This window comes from Dendrobates tinctorius, unplaced genomic scaffold, assembly GCF_039654945.1.
Source record: "Dendrobates tinctorius isolate UK_male_01 unplaced genomic scaffold, ASM3965494v1 ptg000006l, whole genome shotgun sequence".
Taxonomy (NCBI): Eukaryota; Metazoa; Chordata; class Amphibia; order Anura; family Dendrobatidae; genus Dendrobates; species Dendrobates tinctorius.
Genome location: NW_027361674.1, coordinates 7,013,684 through 7,040,672, shown reverse-complemented (window position 1 = coordinate 7,040,672; position 26,989 = coordinate 7,013,684). Strand labels below are relative to the sequence as shown.

General features: G+C 44.3%; 1 protein-coding gene across 1 annotated transcript in view; it reads right to left on the bottom strand.

Moving 5' to 3' along the window:
- ADSS1 (adenylosuccinate synthase 1) overlaps nucleotides 1-26,989 on the bottom strand; it is a 56,627-nt gene that overhangs the window by 14,630 nt on the left and 15,008 nt on the right. Inside the window, exons 2-6 of the mRNA XM_073570399.1 lie at nucleotides 13,148-13,250; nucleotides 7,615-7,677; nucleotides 4,350-4,400; nucleotides 4,205-4,271; nucleotides 2,156-2,263 (exon numbers count right to left, since the gene is read on the bottom strand). Coding sequence (XP_073426500.1) covers nucleotides 2,156-2,263; nucleotides 4,205-4,271; nucleotides 4,350-4,400; nucleotides 7,615-7,677; nucleotides 13,148-13,250 — 392 coding nt within the window. The remainder of the gene's footprint in view (nucleotides 1-2,155; nucleotides 2,264-4,204; nucleotides 4,272-4,349; nucleotides 4,401-7,614; nucleotides 7,678-13,147; nucleotides 13,251-26,989) is intronic.

Sequence of the window (26,989 nt, the reverse complement as noted above, 5' to 3'; positions counted from 1 at the left end):
AAAACAGAACATTTGATGATCCCAAAATCCCAGACTGATAAGACAATACTCATGTCACATTCTGGTAGATAGATATCTATGGGATATATAGATGTCAAGTGTGAGAAGCGTCACAATCAGTCACAGCCTATAGACCAAAACAGAGAAGACCCTTTTTTCTGACCTCGGACAACCACAGTCCTACATCCATACTTACACTTCTTGATGACTGATACGAAGCTGCGGTGACATACGTTGGCATATTAATTTCAAAAACTGACCGTCACATCCAAGCATAAACGTTGTGTGAACAGGTGCTTAACCTAGAGTCACCAACTCATATACATTCAAGCAAAAAAGGAAGCACACTGTAGCGCCATAACATGCAAATATGAAAAGATGAATTGCATTACTGCATTAGAAATATGAAAAATTGAGAAAGTTTAGCGCATAAATTGGCCAAGTTATGTGTACCTGGAAGCCACATTAAGGCATTTCTTGTTTTCCAGGTCCCTATTCTATGCCGATCCTCACTAAGACTGTAGTCTCCATCTGAATGGGAGCCTATGAAAAATCCTCTGTTAGTGTCACGTCGCCGTCAGACACAGGGACTGCTGTTCCTGCCTTGGCCACTGGGAGGCGCCAGACTGTCACGTCGCTGTCAGGTACAGGGACTGCTGTTCCTGCCTCGGCCACTGGGAGGCGCCAGACTGTCACGTCGCCGTCAGATACAGGAACTGCTGTTCCGGTCTCAACCACTGGGAGGCGCCGGGCGGTCACATCGCCGTCAGACTCGGAGACGGCTGTTCCTGCCTTGGCCACTAGGAGGCGCCGTGGTTTCCCTGTGGGTGGTGGTGACAGAGAAGGGGCTCCTGCGCAGGCATCTGGTGGGCGCAGGCTCCGCTCCTCTGTCAGTCATGAAAGGGTTGGTGCATCACCATCTGGCCTGGTCCTGGGGGCGGTCCAAATGACATCAGACTGTGAACCTGTTAGGGATAGCCTGATCCTTCAAATACCTTGGGGCCTGTCTTGCAGGCCGCCAGATATAGTCTTGGTTTCCCCAGTGTGCTAGTTTGTTATTTGCTATCTTTGATTCTGACCTTTGCCTGGATTTCTGACTCTGCTCCTGCCTGATGATTTTGTACCTCTGCCGCCCTCCTGGTTTACGACTCTGACCTTGGCCTGGTTTTTGACGCTGCGACTGCCTAACAATTTTGTACCTCTGCCTCCTTCCCGGTTTATGACTCTGACCTTGGCCTGGATTTGACTCTGCTACTGTCTGCCGTTTTTGTACCTCTGCTTCCCGCCTGGTTTAGACTTGGATTCCTGACTACGCTTTTGGTCCTGTTTTTTAACCCCTTTCTGGCGACCGTCCTGCTCTGGTCCGCTGCTCTTATTCAGACAGCTACCTCCTGGGCTCTGCTGTAAATCCAGATCCCTGTATAGGGGTAAAGGGTATCGGGGTTGCTCAGGGTGCTGTCTTACTGCAGCCCAGACTCACAGACGGACGTCACAGTTAGGACTGAAGTCTATATCTCTGTGGAGGGGAAATGGCCCTGGTTTGATTAAAAATGCCTGCAGCTAACAGGTGGAGTGCTCAGTCAGAAGGTAAATGAATACAAATTTCAAAAGCTGACAGTCACATCCAAGTATAAACATTGTGTGAACAGGTGCTTAACCTAGAGTCACCAACTCATACACTCAAGCAAAAAAGGAAGCACACTGTACACTGTAGCGCCATAACATGCAAAAATGAAAAATGAATTGCATTACTGCATTAGAAATATGAAAAATAGAGAAAGTTTAGCGCATAAAATGGCCAAGTTATGTGTACCTGGAAGCCAACGTTAAGGCATTTCTCGTTTTCCAGGTCCCTATTCTATGCCAATCCTCACTAAGACTGTAGTCTCCATCTGAATGGGAGCCTATGAAAAATCTTCTATTAGGACTGAAGTCTATATCTCTGTGGAGGGGAAATGGCCCTGGTTTGATTAAAAACGCCTGCAGCTAACAGGTGGAGTGCTCAGTCAGAAGGTAAATGAATACAAATTTCAAAATCTGACCGTCACATCCAAGCGTTAACATTGTGTGAACAGGTGCTTAACCTAGAGTCACCAATTCATATACATATTGTTGCTGTGTCTGAATCATTCTGGCAAGGATAATAAGCCCATACCTGGATGAAAACTCATCAAAGTCTGACAGAAGGTCACAGACTCGGAGACCGGTTCGTGAGGCTTTTGATGAGTACGTTGGTCCAATGCCTTTCTTCGTAGTGCCTATGCTACGGCAAAAATGATGGGAGAATTAGAACACTTGTTATTTATTCTTCACATTTTTTTCTTTTCTATATTTTGCTTTTTAGACTATTTTATAGTAATTATATAAATTCAAATCCTATGATAATGTCATGGATGCTTCATTTGTGTAAAGGATTTTACATCTACAGCTCCTATGCAGACCTTTGTATTTCTGTGGTTACAAACTACATATTATTCCCGTGTAGTTAGATCCTATAGTGTTACTTCTCATTTATACCTCTTTCTAGCTGATTACAGGTTTTTCCAATGTTCTGATCCCCAGTAATTTGTGAAAAAAGCCAATATTTCCCTGCAGCACCACCAAAGGGCAAATAAAGCATTAAAGACATGTCACACTGGATTCAATGAGCTGTCCATGTAGAGCATAGCTATATTCAGTCCTCCTAAGAAAGAAATGCTCACTTTATCTGCTCTGGCTAATTAATGAGGGTCTCCTCTATTTAAGGTTAGCCCAACTTAGCAGTGTACCACCTACAGTAAATGCAGGATAGGCGACAACTTGCTGATCACATGGGGTCCCATCTTTGGGACTCCATCTGATTCCAAGAACAGGGCTCTCAAGTGTACAATGAGCAGAGTCATGTGCTTAGCTGCCTCCAGCAATCCCATAGACTATGAATGTAGTATGGGAGTATGAATGTCTCACATTACGCGGAGTGTAAAGTAAAGTAATATTACATAGATTTCTGTTAAGTCCAAACCTATCCACTTATCAGACTGTCTAATAGTGAAAAACTAAACCATGCAAAGTGTCTCATACTGTGCTGAGTGTCTCACATTGCTGGACTGCCAGCAGCACCAAGTGAACCAGTGCAATTGCCGGAATCCTCTGCTTTCAGGGAGGGCCCACTCAATCCCAAATTCCATTGGCGACATCAATTGTTCATGATTGGGGAATGTCCGCACTGCGCCGAGTGTCGTGCAGAGTGATGAGCGTCGTGCAGAGTGACGAGCGTCGTGCAGAATGCTGAACGTTGTTCAGAGCGCTGAGTGTTTTACATTGCAAGACTGCCAGAAGCATCTGCTGGAGTCCAATGCTCTCATGGGTACCCACTCATTCCAGATTTCCATTGGCGACATCGATCATACATGTATAGATGATGTGCGCACTGTATTATGGAGTCTGAGAAAGCTCCGATGCAGCAGTTAAACCCCTTATATGCAATGATACAGCAGCATTTAAGGGGTTGGACATGGGGGAACGTGTACCTTCCAAGGTCCAACACAATTGTAGGGTGTGGTGGTGTTATGGCAGATAGGGGTCTACTAAAGGCTTTGTGTCTGCCATGTTTGTACAACTTTGAAGCCCGGCCTTCATAGCAGAATCACGTCTCCTAGGGTGACTATTAACATTTAAAAAATATAACAAAAAAAAACCTTATTTTTGTATCGTTTTGTGAGTAACTGTAAAACCTAAAGTAGCATTATAATATTTATTCCCTATTGCGAATGGCAAAGGTTTAAATAGCAGAATCACCTGTTTTTGGTCACTCCCCTCCCAAAACAATGGAGTATAAAGGGGATCAGAAAGTCATATAGACCCCAAAATGGAAATGGTGAAAACTACAGCTTGTACAAGCCCTGATACAATGCTGTCAACAGAAAAATATAAAATTATCACTTTTACAAGGAAAGAAGAAAAGAATCAAAAGCAAATAGTGGGCCCCTGTGATGCTGCCACCCATGGGCCCCCAGAAACCAGGAGCCGGCCCCGATGGCGTCTCCTACAGTGTATGCAATCACCCATATAGTATAGGTGGGTTATATTATATGAAGTGTCATATATTGTGGGATAACAAATATTTCCATTTTTTTTTTGACCATTGTAACATCCGACATCAATCGTTATAATGCCCGACCAAAAGAAAATCGTTAACAGCACGAAGGCATTGTAATATAATTACTTTTTCCCGTCTTGAGCTTGTCTCTGGACTTCTTGGAGACCGTCAACTGCCTGGTGAAAGTCACAAACTACATGGGGTACAAACATGGGTCAGTCCGGGAGAAACACATGTACACTTCCAGATTTATTACTCCCCCTACACTTACCAATATGAGCTCGGTCGGATATGATCAGCCTCTTCTCCCAATCTTTCAAACCTATTAAAAAAATACAGTAAAACAATACATGGCATATAGGAAAGCAAAATCGTGCAGGCATTAAAGGGGTTGTGCTGGGCTAACGAAAGAGGGCTTCTTTCTTTGAAAAACAGGGACATTCACATCCACGAGTTGTGTGTAGTATCCATAAAGCAGATCTGTCACCAGATTTCAAAATACAAATTGCATACATTACTAAATAGATGTTCAAGACCTGGTGGGACAGGTGTACTTACTTTGAAAGTCCTGGTCAGAATGGTTAAAAATATTTTTTTTAAGGTTTGACTCAATTTGTGCATACCTAACTTGATTGACAACTCCTCAGTATCTCTTCTCTCTGCTGCAGAAACCCCACCCAACCAGCCCAATTGACAACTCCTCAGTGTACTTCCTCCTTGTTGCTGAATCTTCACCTTCTTAGCCTGCTTGACAACTCCTCACTGTCTGTCCTTCCTGCTGCTGAATCCCTGCCTACCTAACCTGATTAACAGCTCCTCACTGTCCCTCTTCCCAGCTACTGAATCACACCCACCTTCCCTGTTTCACTGCTCCTCACTCTCCTTTTCTGCTGCTGAGTTTCACCCACGTAGCCTGAAAACAGCTCCTCTTCTCTGCTTCTGAATCACGCTATCCTCATTTACAGGTCCTCAGTGTCCCTCCATCCAGCTGCTGCTGAATCGCTGCCCACCTACCATGAATGGCAGTTCCTCATTGTCCCTCTTCCTTGCTGCTAAATCTTCATCCACCTAACTGGACTCTCAACTCCTCAGTGTACCTTCTCCTTGTTACTGAGTCTTCACCCATCTAGCATGATTGACAGCTCCTCACTGTCTGTCCTTCCTGATGCTGAATCCCCGCCTAACTGACCTGATGAACAGCTCCTCACTGTCCCTCTTCCCTGCTGCTGAATCCCACCCACCTTACCTGTTTGACAGCTCCTCACTGTCCTTTCCTGCTGCTGAATTTCAGCCACCTTGCCTGATAACAGCTCTTCTCTGATTCTGAATTCCGCTATCCTGATTGACTGGTCCCTAGTGTCCCCCTGTCCTGCTGAATTGCTGCCCAGCTACCAAGTCCTTCAGTTCCTCAGTGTACCTCTTTCCTGCTGCTGAATTGCTGCCCACCTACCCAGACTGGCAGTTCCATAGTGTACCTCTTCCCTGCTGCTAAATCTTCACCCACCTAGCTGGACTGACAGCTCCTCACTATTCCTCCTCCTTGCTGCTGAATCCCTGCACACCTAGCCTGATGAGCAGCTTCTCAGTGTCCCTCCTCCCTGCTGATCTCGCATTACTCTATACAAGCAACCAAAACTTAGCTTTATTTGCTGCCAATGCGCCAAGCAGCAGGCACCCGATCAGCATCCAGCAGCAACACCACTGCTTCAGATAAGCTGAACCCCCTCTGCACCAGGTAGGTCCAGTCTTCACCAAGGTTGGTTAGCAAATGACCAGTATTACCAACAGTGAGTGCAGCACCTGATGACCCTTTATAGGAAGGAGGGAGTGGTCACACCTGCTGACTGATTAAACATGTAGTAACACCAGCGGCCACCGGGGGGGGGACCCAGCAGCAGACTCACTAAACTTGTAGTAACAAAAGCGGCCACCGGGGACAAAAACCCATATTAACCCCCGAGGGCCAGAAAGGAAAAAGGTTTATATAAGAAAGTCCAGACTCTGACACAGATCCAAAAATGGATCATGACAGTACACCAGACTCATCAATTCCAACAGATATATTTATGCAGTTTTTATTTTGAAATTTCGTAACAAATACACCATATCTTTAATGGATGTGAGCTGCTATAGCACAATTAACCACAAACAAGTGTGGTACTGTTTAAGAATGGAAAGAGCCATGATTGTTTAACCCTTTAAGGCCACAATGACATCTGCAAGAAGAAATCCTAGAACCCCCCTTGAAATTTTATCTACAATGGAAATCTTTGAGACAATCCATTTTTCAAGTGAAACTATCCATTATAGCTACTGATACTTGGGGATCCAGTCTTTGATACCCTTCACTTCAGATTCCCAGGGAAAGTACTTAGGTAACCAGATAGTTTTTCCTGTAGTGGCCATTAGGCTAGTTTCACATTAGCGCTTTTGAGCGCAGCGACGGCCTGCGCACGGCCGCCGCTAAGCCCCGCCCCCTGCAGCGCCTCCGCCGGTAGCTCCGCCTACCGGCGCATGATGCTGCATGCGTCCTGCATCCCCTATCTTTATCACTGGGGGCGCAGGCCGTGCGCAGTATGCGTTTGGCGGCGCATGCGCCTTTTTGACGGTGCGCCGAGCGCAACCAAACTGCAGCAGGTTGCGTTTGGCGCAGGTCGGCGCACCGTCAAAAGGACACATGCGCCGCCAAACGCATACTGCGCACGGCCTGCGCCCCCAGTGATAAAGATAGGGGACGCAGGACGCATGCAGCGTCATGCGCCGGTAGGCTGAGCTATCGGCGGAGGCGTGGCAGGGGGCGGGGCTTAGCGACGGCCATGCGCAGGCCGTCGATGCGCTCAAAAGCGCTAATGTGAAACTAGCCTTAGAGGTGAAATATAGTATTACATGCCAGACATTTAAATTCATGGATGTGGCCACTTTCAGCGGCAATTGTTTAGTTTTAATAGTTTTGCTTAATTGCATGTATTTTGGGCTAAATATAATTTTTGCAATTGCGTTTAATTACAAATTTTGCACCGTTTGCCTTCTATAGCATCTGTGTCACACTGTTTATTGCAGGCTGCAGAATGAGTTACCTGAAAATCTTTCAGCAAGCTCATTCCAACAAGGACCACAGGCCACATCAAAAAGAAAGCAAATCTTTCCTGCGGTCATAATTTAGCAATAGGGAGCTCAGAAAAAAAAGCATAAAAAAGAATCACAAATCTTACTAACAGATTCTCAGATAAGTCATTCTGCAGTAAGCAGCAAAGTAAAGCCCAGAACCTATAGCAGGCAGATGGTGCAAATTATTTAATGAAACCCAATTGCAATTTTTTAGCCCAAAATAAATGCATTTACATGAAAAAAAAAATGACCAAACATTGTTAAACTGCTTAGATGGGCCAAACTGTGGACCTCTTTCTCTATCATCCATGACGTATAGGGACAGAATTACGTTATTTTTTTCATTCTAATCTTAGTGTCTTCCTCTCCGCTCCTTTATTTGGCCCGGACTCCAAATCTTGTAGACAAGCGATTAATGATTTTTTTACCTTTTCTTTCATTTTTTTCCGCTTCTTCAAAAAGTCCTGGCAGATGTATGACGACCCCATTACCTGTTGGGAATACACAAGAAGCTTTAAAAAAAATGGCAAAAAAAATAAATAAATTCACCGTTTTGTGCATCAGCGAGAAGCGCAGGGACGCCGCCATATAACACTGAGCCGTGGATACGACTCTGCGGAAATATATGGACTTCAGAGCCAACTTCAGATCGCCAAGTAATACATCTACTCCGAAAAGAAGCGCACATCAATTCCCCTAAGGGATATAGATTACAAAGTACATAAAGCGATCGGAGGAAAAGCGCAATATTAATACGACACTAGGGAAATATGCTGCGGCTCCATTTGTCATCAGTAAACAAGAATATACGACCAGTTTGGGAATTTTTAAAAGAACGTTTTTATAGATCTGCTTCGAGCGTAAGATAAACTCTGGGCTTTTTGCCATAAAATCCCATTAAGTGAACAGCCAGAGCATTCAGGTAAAAGAATAATAGTAATGATGTAAAATACCGCACTCACCGGTGCGACGCTCATCTATTTATGGACGTTGGGTTCCGCATAAACCTTACGGAACATAGATAGATTTTGCCATTTTTATAGATCTTTCTATCATTCTGGCTTATTTTTTTAGGTGGCGTGCAGATATTTTCTGGGTGAATTAATGGGAATGTAGAAGCTTTGATTCTTGATTGTTTGAGCATAAAAGTCTGCAACGGACTGTAACAATGGAAATTTACAGCGAGGCCGGAGGGCTGCGGGATAGGGACGACTGACTGAATGGATCTCGTCAGTTTAGATCTGCACGTCTGAATATAAAATAGTGTTGAGGTCACCAACTCTACTCCATCCATGAAAAAGAAAGCCGCAAGTGTCCCAGGCTAAAATATCGCACGCAGAAGCTAATAAATGTCCATTTACATAATCAGACAGTAAAGCTCAAATTGTGCCTCACCCCGGGGCATACCGTCCAAAGTGCAGACCATGTAGACCCATAAGCTGGGCATCAGACTGTGTGGTGAGCTGTGGAGGCATCAGACTGTGTGGTGAGCTGTGGGGGCATCAGACTTCAGACTGTGTGGTGAGCTGTGGGGGCATCAGACTTCAGACTGTGTGTGGTGAGCTGTGGGGGCATCAGACTGTGTGTGGTGAGCTGTGGGGGCATCAGACTTCAGACTGTGTGTTGGGAGCTGTGGGGGCATCAGACTGTGTGTGGTGAGCTGTGGGGGCATCAGACTTCAGACTGTGTGGTGAGCTGTGGGGGCATCAGACTTCAGACTGTGTGTGGTGAGCTGTGGGGGCATCAGACTGTGTGTGGTGAGCTGTGGGGGCATCAGACTTCAGACTGTGTGTTGGGAGCTGTGGGGGCATCAGACTTCAGACAGTGTGTGGTGAGCTGTGGGGGCATCAGACTGTGTGTGGTGAGCTGTGGGGGCATCAGACTTCAGACTGTGTGTTGGGAGCTGTGGGGGCATCAGACTTCAGACTGTGTGGTGAGCTGTGGGGGCATCAGACTTCAGACTGTGTGTGGTGAGCTGTGGGGGCATCAGACTTCAGACTGTGTGTGGTGAGCTGTGGGGGCATCAGACTCTGAGTGGTGAGCTGTGGGGGCATCAGACTTCAGACTGTGTGGTGAGCTGTGGGGGCATCAGACTTCAGACTGTGTGGTGAGCTGTGGGGGCATCAGACTTCAGACTGTGTGTGGTGAGCTGTGGGGGCATCAGACTTCAGACTGTGTGTGGTGAGCTGTGGGGGCATCAGACTTCAGACTGTGTGTGGTGAGCTGTGGGGGCATCAGACTGTGTGTGGTGAGCTGTGGGGGCATCAGACTTCAGACTGTGTGTGGTGAGCTGTGGGGGCATCAGACTTCAGACTGTGTGGTGAGCTGTGGGGGCATCAGACTTCAGACTGTGTGATGAGCTGTGGGGGCATCAGACTTCAGACTGTGTGTGGTGAGCTGTGGGGGCATCAGACTCTGTGTGGTGAGCTGCCGGGGCATCAGACTTCAGACTGTGTGTGGTGAGCTGTGGGGGCATCAGACTGTGTGTGGTGAGCTGTGGGGGGAGCAGACTGTATGTGGTGAGCTGTGGGGTATCAGACGGTGTGTGGTGAGCTGTGGAGGCATCAGACTGTGTGGTGAGCTGTGGGGGCATCAGACTTCAGACTGTGTGTGGTGAGCTGTGGGGGCATCAGACTGTGTGTGGTGAGCTGTGGGGGCATCAGACTGTGTGTGATGAGCTGTGGGGGCATCAGACTTCAGACTGTGTGTGGTGAGCTGTGGGGGCATCAGACTTCAGACTGTGTGTGGTGAGCTGTGGGGGCATCAGACTGTGCGTGGTGAGCTGTGGGGGCATCAGACTGTGTGTGATGAGCTGTGGGGGCATCAGACTTCAGACTGTGTGTGGTGAGCTGTGGGGGCATCAGACTTCAGACTGTGTGTGGTGAGCTGTGGGGGCATCAGACTGTGTGTGGCGGTAACTGTCGGGCAATCATTCCATGTGTGGGGGAATCAGACTGTGTCTAGGTGACTGATGGTATAAGTTCAATATAGAATCACTGCACACGTAGATTATGCTCTAAGTGAAGTATTTTTATTAATTGACGGTGATGAAGCGACAGCTGACGTTTCGGCCTGACAACGGCCTTTATCACATAGTTGCCCTTTTGAGTAGATTGTCTGTGGTCACCGGGTAATTAGTATCACTGCTAGGCAATGTTTCAAAAGTTGCAGATTATCCAATGTGGCCAGTGATCCTGGTTCCTGAGGAGCCAAAGTTATGGAGGTGTGCCAAAGGATCATTGGTGGCGCAGTGGGGGATGCAGGCACCGCCGTGTCTGAGCAGTGAGACTATGTGAAAAAGGCCGTTGTCAGGCCGAAACATCAGCTGTCGCTTCATCACCGTCAATTAATAAAAATACTTCACTTTGAGCATATTCTACGTGTGCAGTGATTCTATATTGAATTATACTTACGGGACCATTGGCTCCTTTTCACTAGCACCGTGTATTCAACCCTGCAGTCGAGTGCTAACCATCTCTATTATCTAGGTGACTGATGGGGCATCATACTGTGTGGGGGAGCTGTAAGGGCATCAGACTGTGTGTGTGGGGGGGACTATCAGACATCAGACTGTGTGTGGGGGGCAGGGCTGGTTTTAGACAAAGTGGGGCCCTGGGCAAAGTTTAATGTGGGGCCCCAAATGCTGACATATTGCACATCACAGAAGCATTTCTGTTGCATTTACATGCGCTGATTTCAGGCTGATAAACAAGAGTGATTGACAATATTGAAGTCGTTCTACGCTTGTTTCCTGTCCTCTTTAGGGTATGTGCACACGTTCAGTAATTGGCAGCGCTTTGAACGCAGCACATGTCTGCTACCGTATATTGAATGCAGATTATTCTGTATGTGTTCACTAAACCGTGCGGATTCACCGCATCCAATACATTGTATGGGTGACATTTATCTTGCGGAGACTCGCGTCTCCGCAACATAAATACCCTTACCCTTACCTTTACTCTGGCTAAGGAAGAATGATGGGTACAGATAGCCCTTGATACAGTATAATACAGGTCCCATATGGTACATATAGTATAATGCACTCCGCATGGTCCTTGATAGAGTATAATGCAGCCCTCTCGTTGAGTATACTGCAGCCCGCCTCAGAGTATAATGTAGCCCCCTCATAAAGCATAATGCAGCCTCCTCAGAATATAATGCAGCCCCCCCACACAGTTTAATGCAGCCCCCTCAGAGTATAATGTAGCCCCCCACACAGTATAATGCAGACCCCCACACATACAGTATAATTCAGCACCCCCACACACACACAGTATAGTGCAGCACCCCCACACAGTATAATGCAGCCCCTTCAGAGTATAATGCAGCCTGCCACACACAGTATAATGCAGCCCCCTCAGAGTGTAATGCAGTCCCTTTAGACGTAGCCCCCCCACACAAACACAGTATAATTCAGCACCCCTCCATGAACACACACAGTATAGTGCAGTGCCTCCCCACACACACAGTCTAATACAGCCCCCCACATACACAGTATAGTGCAGTCCCCCACATACATAGTATAGTGCAGTCCCCCCACACACAGTATAGTGAAACACACACAAACACACACCTTATCTCTCCTACTCGTTCCCTGCTGCCAGTGCTCTGGCTTCTGCAGAGCGTCTCAGCGTCTCATCAGCTCCACTGCTGACACATGCTGCTGAGTCAGGGGCAGAGGTTGGAGTGATGGGAGAGTGAGCATCACATGACGCTCTGTCCTCTATCACTGCTTTCAACTATATTGGCATCTACAATACCGGTAAGTTAAATGCGAGATGTGGAGGAGGGGGCAGGCACCACGCTGGGCCCCTTTTACTCAGGGGCCCCATAGCGGCTGTGTGGCGGCACGCCACTGGCTGTGCCCCTGGAAGAGTGGGGGCCCTAGGCGGCTGCCTGGTCTGTCTGCCCCTAACGCCGGCCCTGTGTGGGGGCTGGGGGACATCATGCCATATGTGGGTGACATCATACTGTGTTTGGATTACGTTGGGGGTATCATAATATGTGTTGGTGACTGTGGAGGCATCATACTGTGTATGGATGAAAGTGGAGGCATCATACTGTGTGTGGATTACTGTGAAGGCATCATACTGTGTGAATGATTGTGGGGGCATCATACTTTTCTTACAAACTTTTTCTTTTTAAAGTTGATAGTTCTCTTTCAGAGTAAATGTCTATAAAAGTAAGGACTTATGCAGACATATCGGTCCGAGGACTGACTGTAATGCACGGACTGGCCACAGGTCTCCTGACCTGGGCATCACAGCCTCATAGACATGGGCAGACATACCACTGGTGCAACCTGTGCAAGAGGTAAGGGGGCCCCCATCCAACTCCAGAGCTGGTGGAATTGTGCATTATGATGAGCTGTCTGTCAACTCCTGCTCATAGACATATGAAGCTGTGACATTTAGGTCAGGAGTGCCGCGCTCAGTCTGGGCTCGGATGTCGGAATGTCTCCATGAGCCCTAATAGTAGTATGTGTTGCTTGTTTGACACCTACTCGAAAATAGTAGCAAGACTATGTATGAATCTGTGCTATTCTTTTATTTGACCACTAGATGTCATGATAGCAAAAGGGATTTATTTCAGAAATTGACACTCCCCATCATGTACTGCCCTTCGGTAGTGGACATAGACAGAAGAGGACTGAATATGGGCCCTTTGCGGTCCAATAGCTCATCACAATGCACAATTCCACCTGCTTTGGAGGTGGTAGTGACCCCTCACCTCTTGGGCCCCTGGTTGCTCCAATGGAATGGCCACCCTGCTGTACATGATTCTTGAGATCGGTCTATGATCTAACTCCTCTTTACCAATTTGATATGTAAATTCCAGTGTTCTTGATCTTTTGTGATGTCATTAGTACATTTCCTCTATATGGCAACGTTTCCAGAGAATATCGGCTTTAAAAACTATTTTTTTCTCATTAGATCACATATATTATAGGAAAGCACTTACCAATAAAGGAAACTGCTTTGGGGTTAATAATGCCACTGGGAAAGAGATGGAAATCATATTCCTTTCCTTCTACCACAACCGTGTGTCCTGCGTTATTTCCGCCCTAAAAATACGAAAAGCATATATCAGGGACAAATTACTATAGAGATTTTATATATACAGTATATACATACACACATGTGAGAAATCATACTTCCCTGCTACTGTACTGAGCCAAAACGTATGCACTGCACACTGGCTATATACTAGGTGGGGATGAACAGGTGGGAAGCCATAGGATGGTTGCCACCTGAGATTAGGGACGACACTGGCAAATTATCAGAAATCTCTTCATTGTTGCAAATATCATGGGTCAGTTGCTTGGGTCAGACAGTATCCAGGTGTTGTGCTTCCAGAATGCCTTTTTCTTTTTTCACAAAATTCTTCAAAATGGCGCACGTGGATCATGAATCTTGGGCAAAATTAAACTTTATTTTTGGCTTTTCTGCAACTTTTTAGAGCAAAAATTAGGAAACGGTCCGTTCATCCTGTGTTGAAGATATACACGGCAGAGATCAAACCAGTAGAAAGCCAGAATCCAAAGTATTAAAAGTCTTATAAACTTCATTGCGCATCCTTTTAAAAACTGGGGACATCGCCCGTTTTAGGCCAGTTTGGCATTCACTCATAACACTCAGACCTGACTACGGGCCAAACGGACCTAAAACGTGTTAACATCACAGAACGATGTCCCCAGTTTTTAAAAGGATGCACAATAACATTTCTAGGATTTTTAATACTTTTAGAGCAAAAGTTGCATGATTTGCTAACACGTCTCAAAAATTGCGCAAACAAGTCAGGAGTATATTAAAACACTAGAACATTTTTAGGTGTGACTAGTGGTCGCGTGTTTAATGGGAGGTATATGTCACAGGGATGGATGCTCCCTGTGACGCAACCCGGAATATTTTGTCTTTAGTGCACATGAGCACTAATATGTCATTTAGTGCACCTGGGTCCGGGTTGCGGGTAGCTATGAGAGATGGGAGGGTCTGGCTACCCATATTACCTCACCCCTGAGTGAGGGTGCTCACTGTACCCCTGTTTTCCTTCAGGACCTGCAGGTGTTTAAGGACCTGCAGTGAGGTAATGATCACGTGACCAGTGCATGTGATATTACCTCACCTGTTGGTGTAGTTAGAGGCTACCTCATGGAGCCTGTGTGTAGGGCACATGTTGCAGTGCTGGCTAGTCTGAGCCATAGGAAGGAGGCCTGTGAGACACCTCCGGAATGGATGGTCTGAAACCGTGACTGATGCTGACCGGGGTAAGTGAGAGGCATTGTGGGAAACCTCGGAGGATAAGAGGCATCCGGGAACCTGTGTGGCTGACACCAACAGGTAATGGACAGGGATCCGTGGTATGCTGACCGGGGTTAGAAAGACTGTGTTTAGGCTATAGAGCCTGCGTGCTGGACATGGCACAGCCTGTGTGCCCACCGGCCTGACGGAGCCAAGCCCTGTTTATGGACATTGTTATTTTGCTTTGCCGGATCTAAAGGCTGTTTTACTTTGTGTTTGTGCTGCTGGGGTTATGGAGCAATAAACCCAAGTGGACTTTTAAGAAAAATAGATTCCTCCTGTATGTTATATCACTGCCGAGCAAGTACACCCCAACCCGCTAGTGACCGCTACGTCACAATTTGTACAAAAATTATTCTGACATTTTAAAAAGCTGCAATTGATAAATCAGCCACAGACATCTGGAAAGCAAAAAATATGCCCACATTAGCAAAACATAAAAAGCAAAATAAAACAGGTGAACACATCTAAAATGGACTTCAAAAGGAAGAAAATTAAAAGGACAGCAACATGTCACTACCCATCCAGGAGTGATGTGTCACCTGCACATCCAAAATAGGTCCAAGTATTACCATACAATACCCAAATAAAAATGCCTTGGTGCATCTATATAACATTACCATACAATGTACAAATAATTATGGGTGCCCACATAATATTACAATTTAGTGCATAAAGAACAGCATCATTGTGTCCCTACATATTACCATGCAGTGCACAAATAACAATGTCATTGTGTGTCCACTTGTTACCATGTACTGCCCAAATTACAGTGCCATTTTATGTATACATACAGGTGCTTCTCACAAAATTAGAATATCATCAAAAAGTTAATTTCCAGTGCCTTGCGAAAGTATTCGGCTCCCTGGAACTTTTCAACCTTTTCCCACATATCATGCTTCAAACATAAAGATACCAAATGTAAATTTTTGGTGAAGAATCAACAACAAGTGGGACACAATTGTGAAGTTGAATGAAAATTATTGGTTATTTTAAATTTTTGTGGAAATTCAAAAACTGAAAAGTTGGGCGTGCAGTATTATTCAGCCCCTTTAACTTAATACTTTGTTGTGCCACCTTTTGCTGCGATTACAGCTGCAAGTCGCTTGGGGTATGTCTCTATCAGTTTTGTACATCGAGAGACCGAAATTCTTGCCCGTTCTTCCTTGGCAAACAGCTCGAGTTCAGTGAGGTTTGATGGAGACCGTTTGTGAACAGCAGTTTTCAGCTCTTTCCACAGATTCTCGATTGGACTCAGGTCTGGACTTTGACTTGGCCATTGTAACACCTGGATATGTTTATTTGTGAACCATTCCAATGTAGATTTTGCTTTATGTTTGGGATCATTGTCTTGTTGGAAGACAAATCTCCATCCCAGACTCAGGTCTTTTGCAGACTCCAACAGGTTTTCTTCAAGAATGGTCCTGTATTTGGCTCCATCCATCTTCCCATCAATTTTAACCATCTTCCCTGTCCCTGCTGAAGAAAAGCAGGCCCAAACCATGATGCTGCCACCACCATGTTTGACAGTGGGGATGGTGTGTTCAGGGTGATGAGCTGTGTTGCCTTTATGCCAAACATATCGTTTGGCATTGTTGCCAAAAAGTTTGATTTTGGTTTCATCTGACCAGAGCACCTTCTTCCACATGTTTGGTGTGTCTCCCAGGTGGCTTATTGCAAACTTTAAATGACACTTTTTATGGATATTTTTGAGAAATGGCTTTCTTCTTGCCACTCTTCCATAAAGGCCAAATTTGTGCAGTATATGACTAATTGCTGTCCTATGGACAGACTGTCCTGCCTCAGCTGTAGATCTCTGCAGTTCCTCCAGAGTGATCATGGGCCTCTTGGCTGCATCTCTGATCAGTCTTCTCCTTGTTTGAGATGAAAGTTTAGAGGGACGGCCAGGTCTTGGTAGATTTGCAGAGGTATGATACTCCTTCCATTTCAATATGATCGCTTGCACAGTGCTCCTTGGGATGTTTAAAGTATTGGAAATCATTTTGTATCCAAATCCGGCTTTAAACTTCTCCACAACAGAATCACGGACCTGCCTGTTGTGTTCCTTGGTCTTCATGATGCCCTCTGTGCTTCAAACAGAACCCTGAGACCATCACAGAGCAGGTGCATTTATACGGAGACTTGATTACACACAGGTGGATTATATTTATCATCATTAGTCATTTAGGACAACATTGGATCATTCAGAGATTCACAATGAACTTCTGGAATGAGTTTACTGCACTGAAAGTAAAGGGGCCGAATAATATTGCAAGCCCCACTTTTCAGTTTTTGACTTTCCACAAAAATTTAAAATAACCAATAAATTCCGTTCAACTTCACAATTGTGTCCCACTTGTTGTTGTTGATTCTTCACCAAAAAATTACATTTGGTATCTTTATGTTTGAAGCAAGATATGTGGGAAAAGGTTGAAAAGTTCCAGGGAGCCGAATACTTTTGCAAGGCACTGTATTTCAGTTCTTCAATACAAAAAGAGAAAGTCACATATTATATAAAGTCATTACAAACAGAGTGATCTTTTTCAAATGTTTATTTCTGTTAATGTTGATGATTATGGCTTACAGCCATTGAAAACCCAAAAATCATTTTCTCAGTAAATTAGAATACTTTATAACACCAGCTTGAAAAATGATTTTAAAATTGGCAATGTTGGCCTACTAAAATGTATTTTCCTCAAATGCACTCAATACTTGGCCAGGGCTCCTTTTGCATCAATTACTGCATCAATGCGGCGTGGCATGGAGGTGATCAGCCTGTGGCACTGCTGAGGTGTTATGGAAGCCCAGGTTGCTTTGATAGCAGCCTTCAGCTCGTCTGCATTGTTGGATCTGGTGTTTCTCATCTTCCTTTTGACCATAGTCCATAGATTCTCTATGGGTTTAAGGTCAGGTGAGTTTGCTGGCCAATCAAGCACAGTGATACTGTTGTTTTTAAACCAGGTATTGGTACTTTTGGCAGTGTGGACAGGTGCTGAGTCCCGCTGGAGAATGAAATTTCCATCTCCAAAAAGGGGGAAGCATGGTAGATGGCTGCGCTGACTTAGGTCTTGATAAAACACAGTCGACCTACGCCAGCAGATGACATGGCTCCCCAAACCATCACTGATTGTGGAAACTTCACACTGGACCTCAAGCACCTTGGAATGTGTGCCTTTCCACTCTTCATTCAAACTCTGGAATCTTGATTTCAACATGAAGTGCAAAATTTACTTTCCTTGTGGAATGTGTCAATGACTGCTTTCTGTACATCTATCCAGTCAGCAGTCATCCCCATGATTGTGGAGCCTACTGAAACAGACTAAAGGACCTTTTTAAATACTTAGGAAGCCTTTGCATGTGTTTTTTGTTAATTTTTCTATTTACTGAGATAATGACTTTTGGGTTTTCATTGGCTATAAGCCATAATCATTAACATTAACAGAAATAAAGACTTGAAATAGATCACTCTGTTTGTAATGACTCTATATAATATATGAGTTTCACTTTTTGTACTGAAGAACTGAAATAAACTAACTTTTAGATGATATTCTAATTTTGTGAGAAGCACCTGTATTACCAAGCAGTGCACAAATAGTGCCATTGTGTGCCCAAATAATGCAATTGTGTATATTTTGTTTCATTCGGGTTTCACGAAACCCGATCCGACCAAAGTCGCTCAACTCTAACTGCAGCTGCACCCTCCTCATCTCCTCTCTGCTCAAACATTTCATAAATAACTGCAGCTGCTTGTCTCTCCTGTTTTCATACATTCATAGAGTAACTGCAGCGGCATACCCCTCCTATTTTCAGATGTTCACTGAGTAACTGCAGCTGCATGTCTTGTCATCTTCTGTCTGTTCAAACATTCACTGAGTAACTGCAACTGCATATCCTTCCTCTCCTCTCTTTGAAAACATTCAGTGAGTAACTGCAGCTGCATCTCCCTCCTCTCTTTTCAAATATTCACTGAGTAACTGCAGCTGCATCTCCCTCATCTCTTTTCAAATATTCACTGAGTAACTGCAGCTGCATCTCCCTCATATCCTCTCTGTTCAAACATGTAATAAATAACTGCAGCTGCTTCTCTCTCCTCTTTTTAAACAATCAATGAGTAACTGCAGCTGCATCCCCCTCCTTTCTTCAAACGTTCAAAGAGTATCTGCAGCTGCATGCCCTCTTTGCCTCACTTTGTGTTCTGTATCCATTTTGACAGGTTTACTTGCTTGCAATCCTATACATAAGGCAAAGTAGCATAGTATGATGCCACCAGTTGTTCTAACTGAGATGCAAAGATCTCCATAAATGTTATTTGCGGCTAATATAATTGTGGTAGTTATTACAGGTGTTAGGGAACTATTTTAGGATTTTCAGTCATGAGAGTCATTTCTAAATACTAGAAGAATGACGCAGCATCACGCAGCCGATCCGCACTGATAACCACAGCATGTTGAGACTATGTAAAAATGCCAGATGATGGCACTGCAAAATCAGTGGTCATATTCAGGTGAGACAAAGAGGGGAAAGTTAACCAATAGGGCTACTAAAAAAGTACAACCTCTGCACCCCATATAGATACACCCTTGTTATGCGGTATGGTATATTGAGTAGTGGATGACGATATTATTTGGGAGTCATAATTTGTTGTTACTCATCTATGGCGTGGAAGTGTATAATATTATTTAGTAACACTACAACATTGCATGTGTGAAGGGTGGCACCAAAGAGATCACGCAGAATCCCACCCTATCACCACGTGATGAACTCGAACCTTGCCATCCCACCTGACATCACTATTAAGTCAGATGGATAACGTAATAAGGTCTCCCTACTATCACCAATGAGACGTTCTGCACCCCTGAGGACACGTAATGTCAGCTTGGCACAGTTTTACACACAGGTTGTGGACCATGCAGTCACTGACATGGCATCAGACTCGCTCACAACCTTGACAGATTGAGAGGCCCCTTAATTAGCACCAGTAAAGCAGAGCATTGCTAGCTCAGTAGGACTGCCACCAGTTCCTTGTTAGATATAAGCCTGGTCCGTTAACAGGATTATATCGAGCCAGAAACCAGCCCCGGTAGCATGGAAAGGTAAACCGAGAAACGGACATGTCGATTACTGGATCAATATAAAAGAAAAACCCAATGTTAAATTATGTATTTAATCACCTTAAGGGCACACTAGACAATACATTATATACACAATGGTTACACATATGCAATGGTCAGATATGTAAATACAGATAGTGGTAGGACAAAAGATATAAGCAGATGGATCATGTCAATTACTGGATTAATGTTCGACCATGTGTGCGCTGGGCCTCAGAGGGCATGGGCTGCCAGCTTGCTCCTAGGTCCTTCACAGCATCTTACTCGACATGACCCACCTTTCGTAGTGGACTGATTAGATATTAGAAAAAACTTTTTGACAGGGTGATCAATGAGTGGAACAGGCTGCCACGAGAGGTGGTGAGTTCTCTTTCCATGGAAGTATTCAAACAGGCTGGACAGACATCTGTCTGGGATGATTTAATGAATCCTGCTTTGAGCAGGAGGTTGGACCAGATGACCCAGGAGGTCCCTTCCAACTCTACCATTCTATGATTCTATGACTGCATGCATAACAGTGATAGAGACCACATAGCCTTATACTAGCCTTTATCCCCTCTGGGCTGAACCGAAATCCCCTCCCCTTGCCTCTAGCAGCTAAAAACTCCAAAACCTAAGATGAGTCATAACTCTTTAATAGATTGTCCTAGAGAGGCGGTTTTGGCACCATTGGATTAGGCTGGGCCCTGCTTTGCATTGAGTTTACACACATCTTGGTTATCTGGTTCCTATCATCCATCCTACATATGTCCCGTCCCTGTGGTGTTAGAATGGATCGAGACCCTGGAAGGCGCTCGCCATGTTCTGGAGATATCAGAAAGATACAAGATGTATAGCTAGAACATATGGTATCTCCATAACTCCTTATGGAATCATGTTTCTATAATGTATTTGGCAGTTGTATTGTGTTATAACAGCACTGCATGGTATTATGAGAGCACACAATGACACTTATTTTGGCACTGCACTATAATACAAGAGGCACAATAACACTTTTATTTGTGCACTGAATGGTAATAATTTGTGCGCACACAATGGCACTTTTATTTGTACACTTCATAGTAATGTTATCTATTAGCAATGGCACTGTTATTTGTGCAGTGCATGGTAACAGTTTGTGGGCACACTGACAATTTTAATTGTGTACTACATGGCAATATGTGGGCAAATACAGTGGATACGTAAAGTATTCAGTCCCCTTTAAATTTTTCACTTTTTGTTTCATTGCAGCCATTTGATAAATTCAAAAATGTTCATTTTTTCTCATTAATGTACACTCTGCACCCCATCTTGGCTGAAAAAAACAGAAATGTCGAAATTTTTGCAAATTTATTAAAAAAGAAAAACTGAAATATCACATGGTCATAAGTATTCAGACCCTTTGTTCAGTATTGAATAGAAGCACCCTTTTAAGCTAGTACAGACATGAGTCTTCTTGGGAATGATGCAACAAGTTTTTCACACCTGGATTTGGGAATCTTCTGCCATTCTTCCTTGCAGATCCTCTCCAGTTCTGTCTGGTTGGATAGTGAACTTTGGTGGACAGCCATTTTCAGGTCTCTCCAAAGATGCTCAATGGGGCTCTGGCAGGGCCAATCAAGAATGGTCACAGAGTTGTTCTGAAGCCACTCCTTTGTTATTTGAGCTGTGTGCTTAGGGTCATTGCCTTGTTGGAAGGTGAACCTTCGGCCAAGTCTGAGGTCCAGAGCACTCTGGAAGAGGTTTTCATCCAGGATAGCTCTTTACTTGGCCACATTCATGTTTCCTTCAATTGCAACCAGTCGTCCTGTCCCTGCAGCTGAAAAACACCCCATAGCATGATGATGCCACCACCATGTTTCACTGTTGGGATTGTATTGGGCAGGTGATGAGCAGTGCCTGTTTTCTCCACACATGGCGCTTAGAATTATCCCCAAAAAGTTCTATCTTCATCTCATCAGACCAGAGAATCTTATTTCTCCCAGTCTGAGAGTCCTTCATGTGTTTTTTTTCAAACTCTATGCGGGCTTTCATATGTGTTGCACTGAGGAGAGGCTTCCTTCAGGCCACTCTGCCATAAAGGCCTGACTGGTTGACTTTGTAGAACTTTCTCCCATCTCCCTACTGCATCTGTTGAGCTGAGCCACAGTGATCTTGGAGTTCTTCTTTACCTCTCTCACCAAGGCTCTTCTCCCACCATTGCTCAGTTTGGCTGGACGGCCAGTTCTAGGAAGACTTCTAGTGGTCCTAATCTTCTTCCATTTAAGGATTATGGAGGCCACTGTGCTCTTAGGAAACTTGAGTACTGCAGAAATTTTTTTGTAATCTTGGCCAGATCTGTGCCTTGCCACAATTCTCTCTCTGAGCTCCTTGTCCAGTTCCTTTGACCTCCTGATTCTCATTTGGTCTGACATGCACTGTGAGGTCTTATATAGACAGGTGTGTGCTTTTACAAATCAAGTCCTATCAGTTTAATTAAAGAAAGCTGGACTCCAATGAAGGAGTAGAACCATCTCATGGAGATTCACAAGGAAATGGACAGCATGTGACTTAAATATGAGTGTCTGAGCAAAGGGCCTGAATACTTATGACCATGTGATATTTCAGTTGTTTTTTTTTAATAAATTTGTAAAAATTTTCTGCATTTGTTTTTTTCAGTCAAGATGGGGTGCAGAGTGTACATTAATGAGAATATAAATGATTTTTTTAATTTACCAAATGGCTGCTATGAAACAAAGAGTGAAAAATTTAAAGGGGTCTGAATACTTTCCATACCCAGTGTATATGAATTGTTATTAACACACTGCATGGTAATATGCAGGCACACAATGATACTGTGCTTTATGACCTACACTGTAATTTTATGTGGCACTATTATCTGTGTACTGCATGTTTAATGTTTTTAATGCTTTGGTGAGAGAGGAAAAGAAGAACCCCAAGATCACTGTGGCTGAGCTCCACAGATGCAGTAGCGAGATGGGAGAAAGTTCCACAAAGTCAACTATCACTGCAGCCCTCCACCAGTCAGGCTTTTATGGCACAGTGGCCCGATGGAAGCCTCTCCTCAGTGCAAGACATATGAAAGCCCGCATAGAGTTTGAAAAAAAAAACACATGAAGGACTCTCAGACTGTGAGAAATAAGATTCTCTGGTCTGATGAGATGAAGATAGAACTTTTTGGGGATAATTCTAAGCGCCATGTGTGGAGAAAACCAGGCACTGCTCATCACCTGTCTAATACAATACCAACAGTGAAACATGGTGGTGGCATCATCATGCTATGGGGTGTTTTTCAGCTGCAGGGACAAGACGACTGGTTGCAATTGAAGGAAACATGAATGTGGCCAAGTAAAGAGATATCCTGGATGAAAACCTCTTCCAGAGTGCTCTGGACCTCAGACTTGGCCGAAGGTTCACCTTCCAACAAGTCAATGACCCTAAGCACACAGCTAAAATAACAAAGGAGTGGCTTCAGAACAACTCTGTGACCATTCTTGACTGGCCCTGCCAGAGCCCCATTGAGCATCTCTGGGGAGACCTGAAAATGGCTGTCCACCAAAGTTCACTATCCAACCTGACAGAACTGGAGAGGATCTGCAAGGAAGAATGGCAGAAGATTCCCAAATCCAGGTGTGAAAAACTTATTGCATCATTCCCAAGAAGACTCATGTCTGTACTAGCTTAAAAGGGTGCTTCTACTCAATACTGAACAAAGGGTCTGAATACTTATGACCATGTGATATTTCAGTTTTTCTTTTTTAATAAATTTGCAAAAATTTCGACATTTCTGTTTTTTTCAGCCAAGATGGGGTGCAGAGTGTACATTAATGAGAAAAAATGAACATTTTTGAATTTATCAAATGGCTGCAATGAAACAAAAAGTGAAAAATTTAAAGGGGACTGAATACTTTACGTATTTGCCCACATATTGCCATGTAGTACACAATTAAAATTGTCAGTGTGCCCACAAACTGTTACCATGCACTGCATAAACAACAGTGCCATTGCTAATAGATAACATTACTATGAAGTGTACAAATAAAAGTGCCATTGTGTGCGCACAAATTATTACCATTCAGTGCACAAATAAAAGTGTTATTGTGTCCTCTTGTATTATAGTGCAGTGCCAAAATAAGTGTTATTGTGTGCTCTCATATTACCATGCAGTGCTGTTATAACACAATGCAACTGCCAAATACATTATAGAAACATGATTCCATAAGGCGTTATGGAGATACCATATGTTCTAGCTATACATCTTGTATCTTCCTGATATCTCCAGAACATGGCGAGCGCCTTCCAGGGTCTCGATCCATTCTAACACCACAGGGACGGGACATATGTAGAATGGATGATAGGAACCAGATAACCAAAATGTGTGTAAACTCAATGCAAAGCAGGGCCCAGCCTAATCCAATGGTGCCAAAACCGCCTCTCTAGGACAATCTATTAAAGAGTTATGACTCATCTTAGGTTTTGGAGTTTTTAGCTGCTAGAGGCAAGGGGAGGGGATTTCGGTTCAGCCCAGAGGGTAGTAGGAGAGTGTCCCAAAGGGGATAAAGGCTAGTATAAGGCCATGTGGTCTCTATCACTGTTATGCATGCAGTCATAGAATCATAGAATGGTAGAGTTGGAAGGGACCTCCTGGGTCATCTGGTCCAACCTCCTGCTCAAAGCAGGATTCATTAAATCATCCCAGACAGATGTCTGTCCAGCCTGTTTGAATACTTCCATGGAAAGAGAACTCACCACCTCTCGTGGCAGCCTGTTCCACTCATTGATCACCCTGTCAAAAAGTTTTTTCTAATATCTAATCAGTCCACTACGAAAGGTGGGTCATGTCGAGTAAGATGCTGTGAAGGACCTAGGAGCAAGCTGGCAGCCCATGCCCTCTGAGGCCCAGTGCATACATGGTCGAACATTAATCCAGTAATTGACATGATTCATCTGCTTATATCTTTTGTCCTACCACTATCTGTATTTGCATATCTGAACATTGCATATGTGTAACCACTGTGTATATAATGTATTGTCTAGTGTGCCCTTAAGGTGATTAAATACATAATTTAACATTGGGTTTCTCTTTTATATTGATCCAGTAATCGACATGTCCGTTTCTCGGTTTACCTTTCTATGCTACCGGGGCTGGTTTCTGGCTCGATATAATCCTGTTAACGGACCAGGCTTATATCTAACAAGGAACTGGTGGCAGTCCTACTGAGCTAGCAATGCTCTGCTTTACTGGTGCTAATTAAGGGGCCTCTCAATCTGTCAAGGTTGTGAGCGAGTCTGATGCCATGTCAGTGACTGCATGGTCCACAACCTGTGTGTAAAACTGTGCCAAGCTGACATTACGTGTCCTCAGGGGTGCAGAACGTCTCATTGGTGATAGTAGGGAGACCTTATTACGTTATCCATCTGACTTAATAGTGATGTCAGGTGGGGTGGCAAGGTTCGAGTTCATCACGTGGTGATAGGGTGGGATTCTGCGTGATCTCTTTGGTGCCACCCTTCACACATGCAATGTTGTAGTGTTACTAAATAATATTATACACTTCCACGCCATAGATGAGTAACAACAAATTAGGACTCCCAAATAATATCGTCATCCACTACTCAATATACCATACCGCATAACAAGGGTGTATCTATATGGGGTGCAGAGGTTGTACTTTTTTAGTAGCCCTATTGGTTAACTTTCCCCTCTTTGTCTCACCTGAATATGACCACTGATTTTGCAGTGCCATCATCTGGCATTTTTACATAGTCTCAACATGCTGTGGTCATCAGTGCGGATCGGCTGCGTGATGCTGCGTCATTCTTCTGGTATTTAGAAATGACTCTCATGACTGAGAATCCTAAAATAGTTCCCTAACACCTGTAATAACTACCACAATTATATTAGCCGCAAATAACATTTATGGAGATCTTTGCATCTCAGTTAGAACAACTGGTGGCATCATACTATGCTACTTTGCCTTATGTATAGGATTGCAAGCAAGTAAACCTGTCAAAATGGATATAGAACACAAAGTGAGGCAAAGAGGGCATGCAGCTGCAGATACTCTTTGAACGTTTGAAGAAAGGAGGGGGATGCAGCTGCAGTTACTCATTGATTGTTTAAAAAGAGGAGAGAGAAGCAGCTGCAGTTATTTATTAAATGTTTGAACAGAGAGGATATTAGGGAGATGCAGCTGCAGTTACTCAGTGAATATTTGAAAAGAGATGAGGGAGTGCAGCTGCAGTTACTCAGTGAATATTTGAAAAGAGAGGAGGGAGATGCAGCTGCAGTTACTCACTGAATGTTTTCAAAGAGAGGAAAGATATGCAGTTGCAGTTAGTGAATGTTTGAACAGACAGAAGATGACAAGACATGCAGCTGCAGTTACTCAGTGAACATCTGAAAATAGGAGAGGGATGCAGCTGCAGTTACTCAATGAATGTATGAAAACAGGAGAGAGAAGCAGCTGCAGTTATTTATTAAATGTTTGAGCAGAGAGGAGATGAGGGGGGTGCAGCTGCAGATAGAGTTAAGCGACTTTGGTCGGATCGGGTTTCGTGAAACCCGAATGAAACAAAATTTGAGTCGGATGAAACTGGTTTGACTAGGGCAAAAAAAAGTCGGAGTTTCTTCCGAAACCCAACCCCAATGCAAGTCAATGGGAAATAAAAGTCGGCATTGAGTGGATGAATGTAATCCGCTCAATGCCGACTTTTATTTCCCATTGACTTGCATTGGCGTCGGGTTTCGGACGAAAGTCCGACTTTTTTTTGCCCTCGTCGGACCAGTTTCATCCGACTCAAATTTTGTTTCATTCGGGTTTCGCGAAACCCGATCCGACCAAAGTCGCTCAACTCTAACTGCAGTTACTTAGTGAATGTTTGAGCATAGGAGAGAAGGGAGATGCAGCTGCAGATACTCAATGTTTGAAAACAAAGGAGAGGAGGGAGATGCAGCTGCAGTTACTCAGTGAATGTTTGAAAAGGCAGGAGATGAGAGAGATGCAACTGCAGTTACTCAGTGAACATTTGGAAAGAGGAGGGGTATGCCGCTGCAGTTAGTCAATGATTGTTTGAAAACAGGAGAGAGAAGCAGCTGCAGTTATTTGTTAAATGTTTGAGCAGAGATGAGATGAGGGAGATGCAGCTGCAGTTACTCACTGAATGTTTGAACAGAGAGTAGATGAAGGAGATGAATCTGCAGTTACTCAGTGAATATTTGAAAAGAGAGGAGGGAGATGCAGCTGCCGTTACTCAGTGAATGTTTGAACAGAGAGAGAAGGGGATGCAGCTGCAGTTATTCATGGAACATTTGAAAAGAGGAGAGGAGGGGTGTGCAGCTGCAGTTACTCATTGAATGTTTGTAAAGAGGAGAGAGAAGCAGCTGCAGTTATTTATTAAATATTTGATCA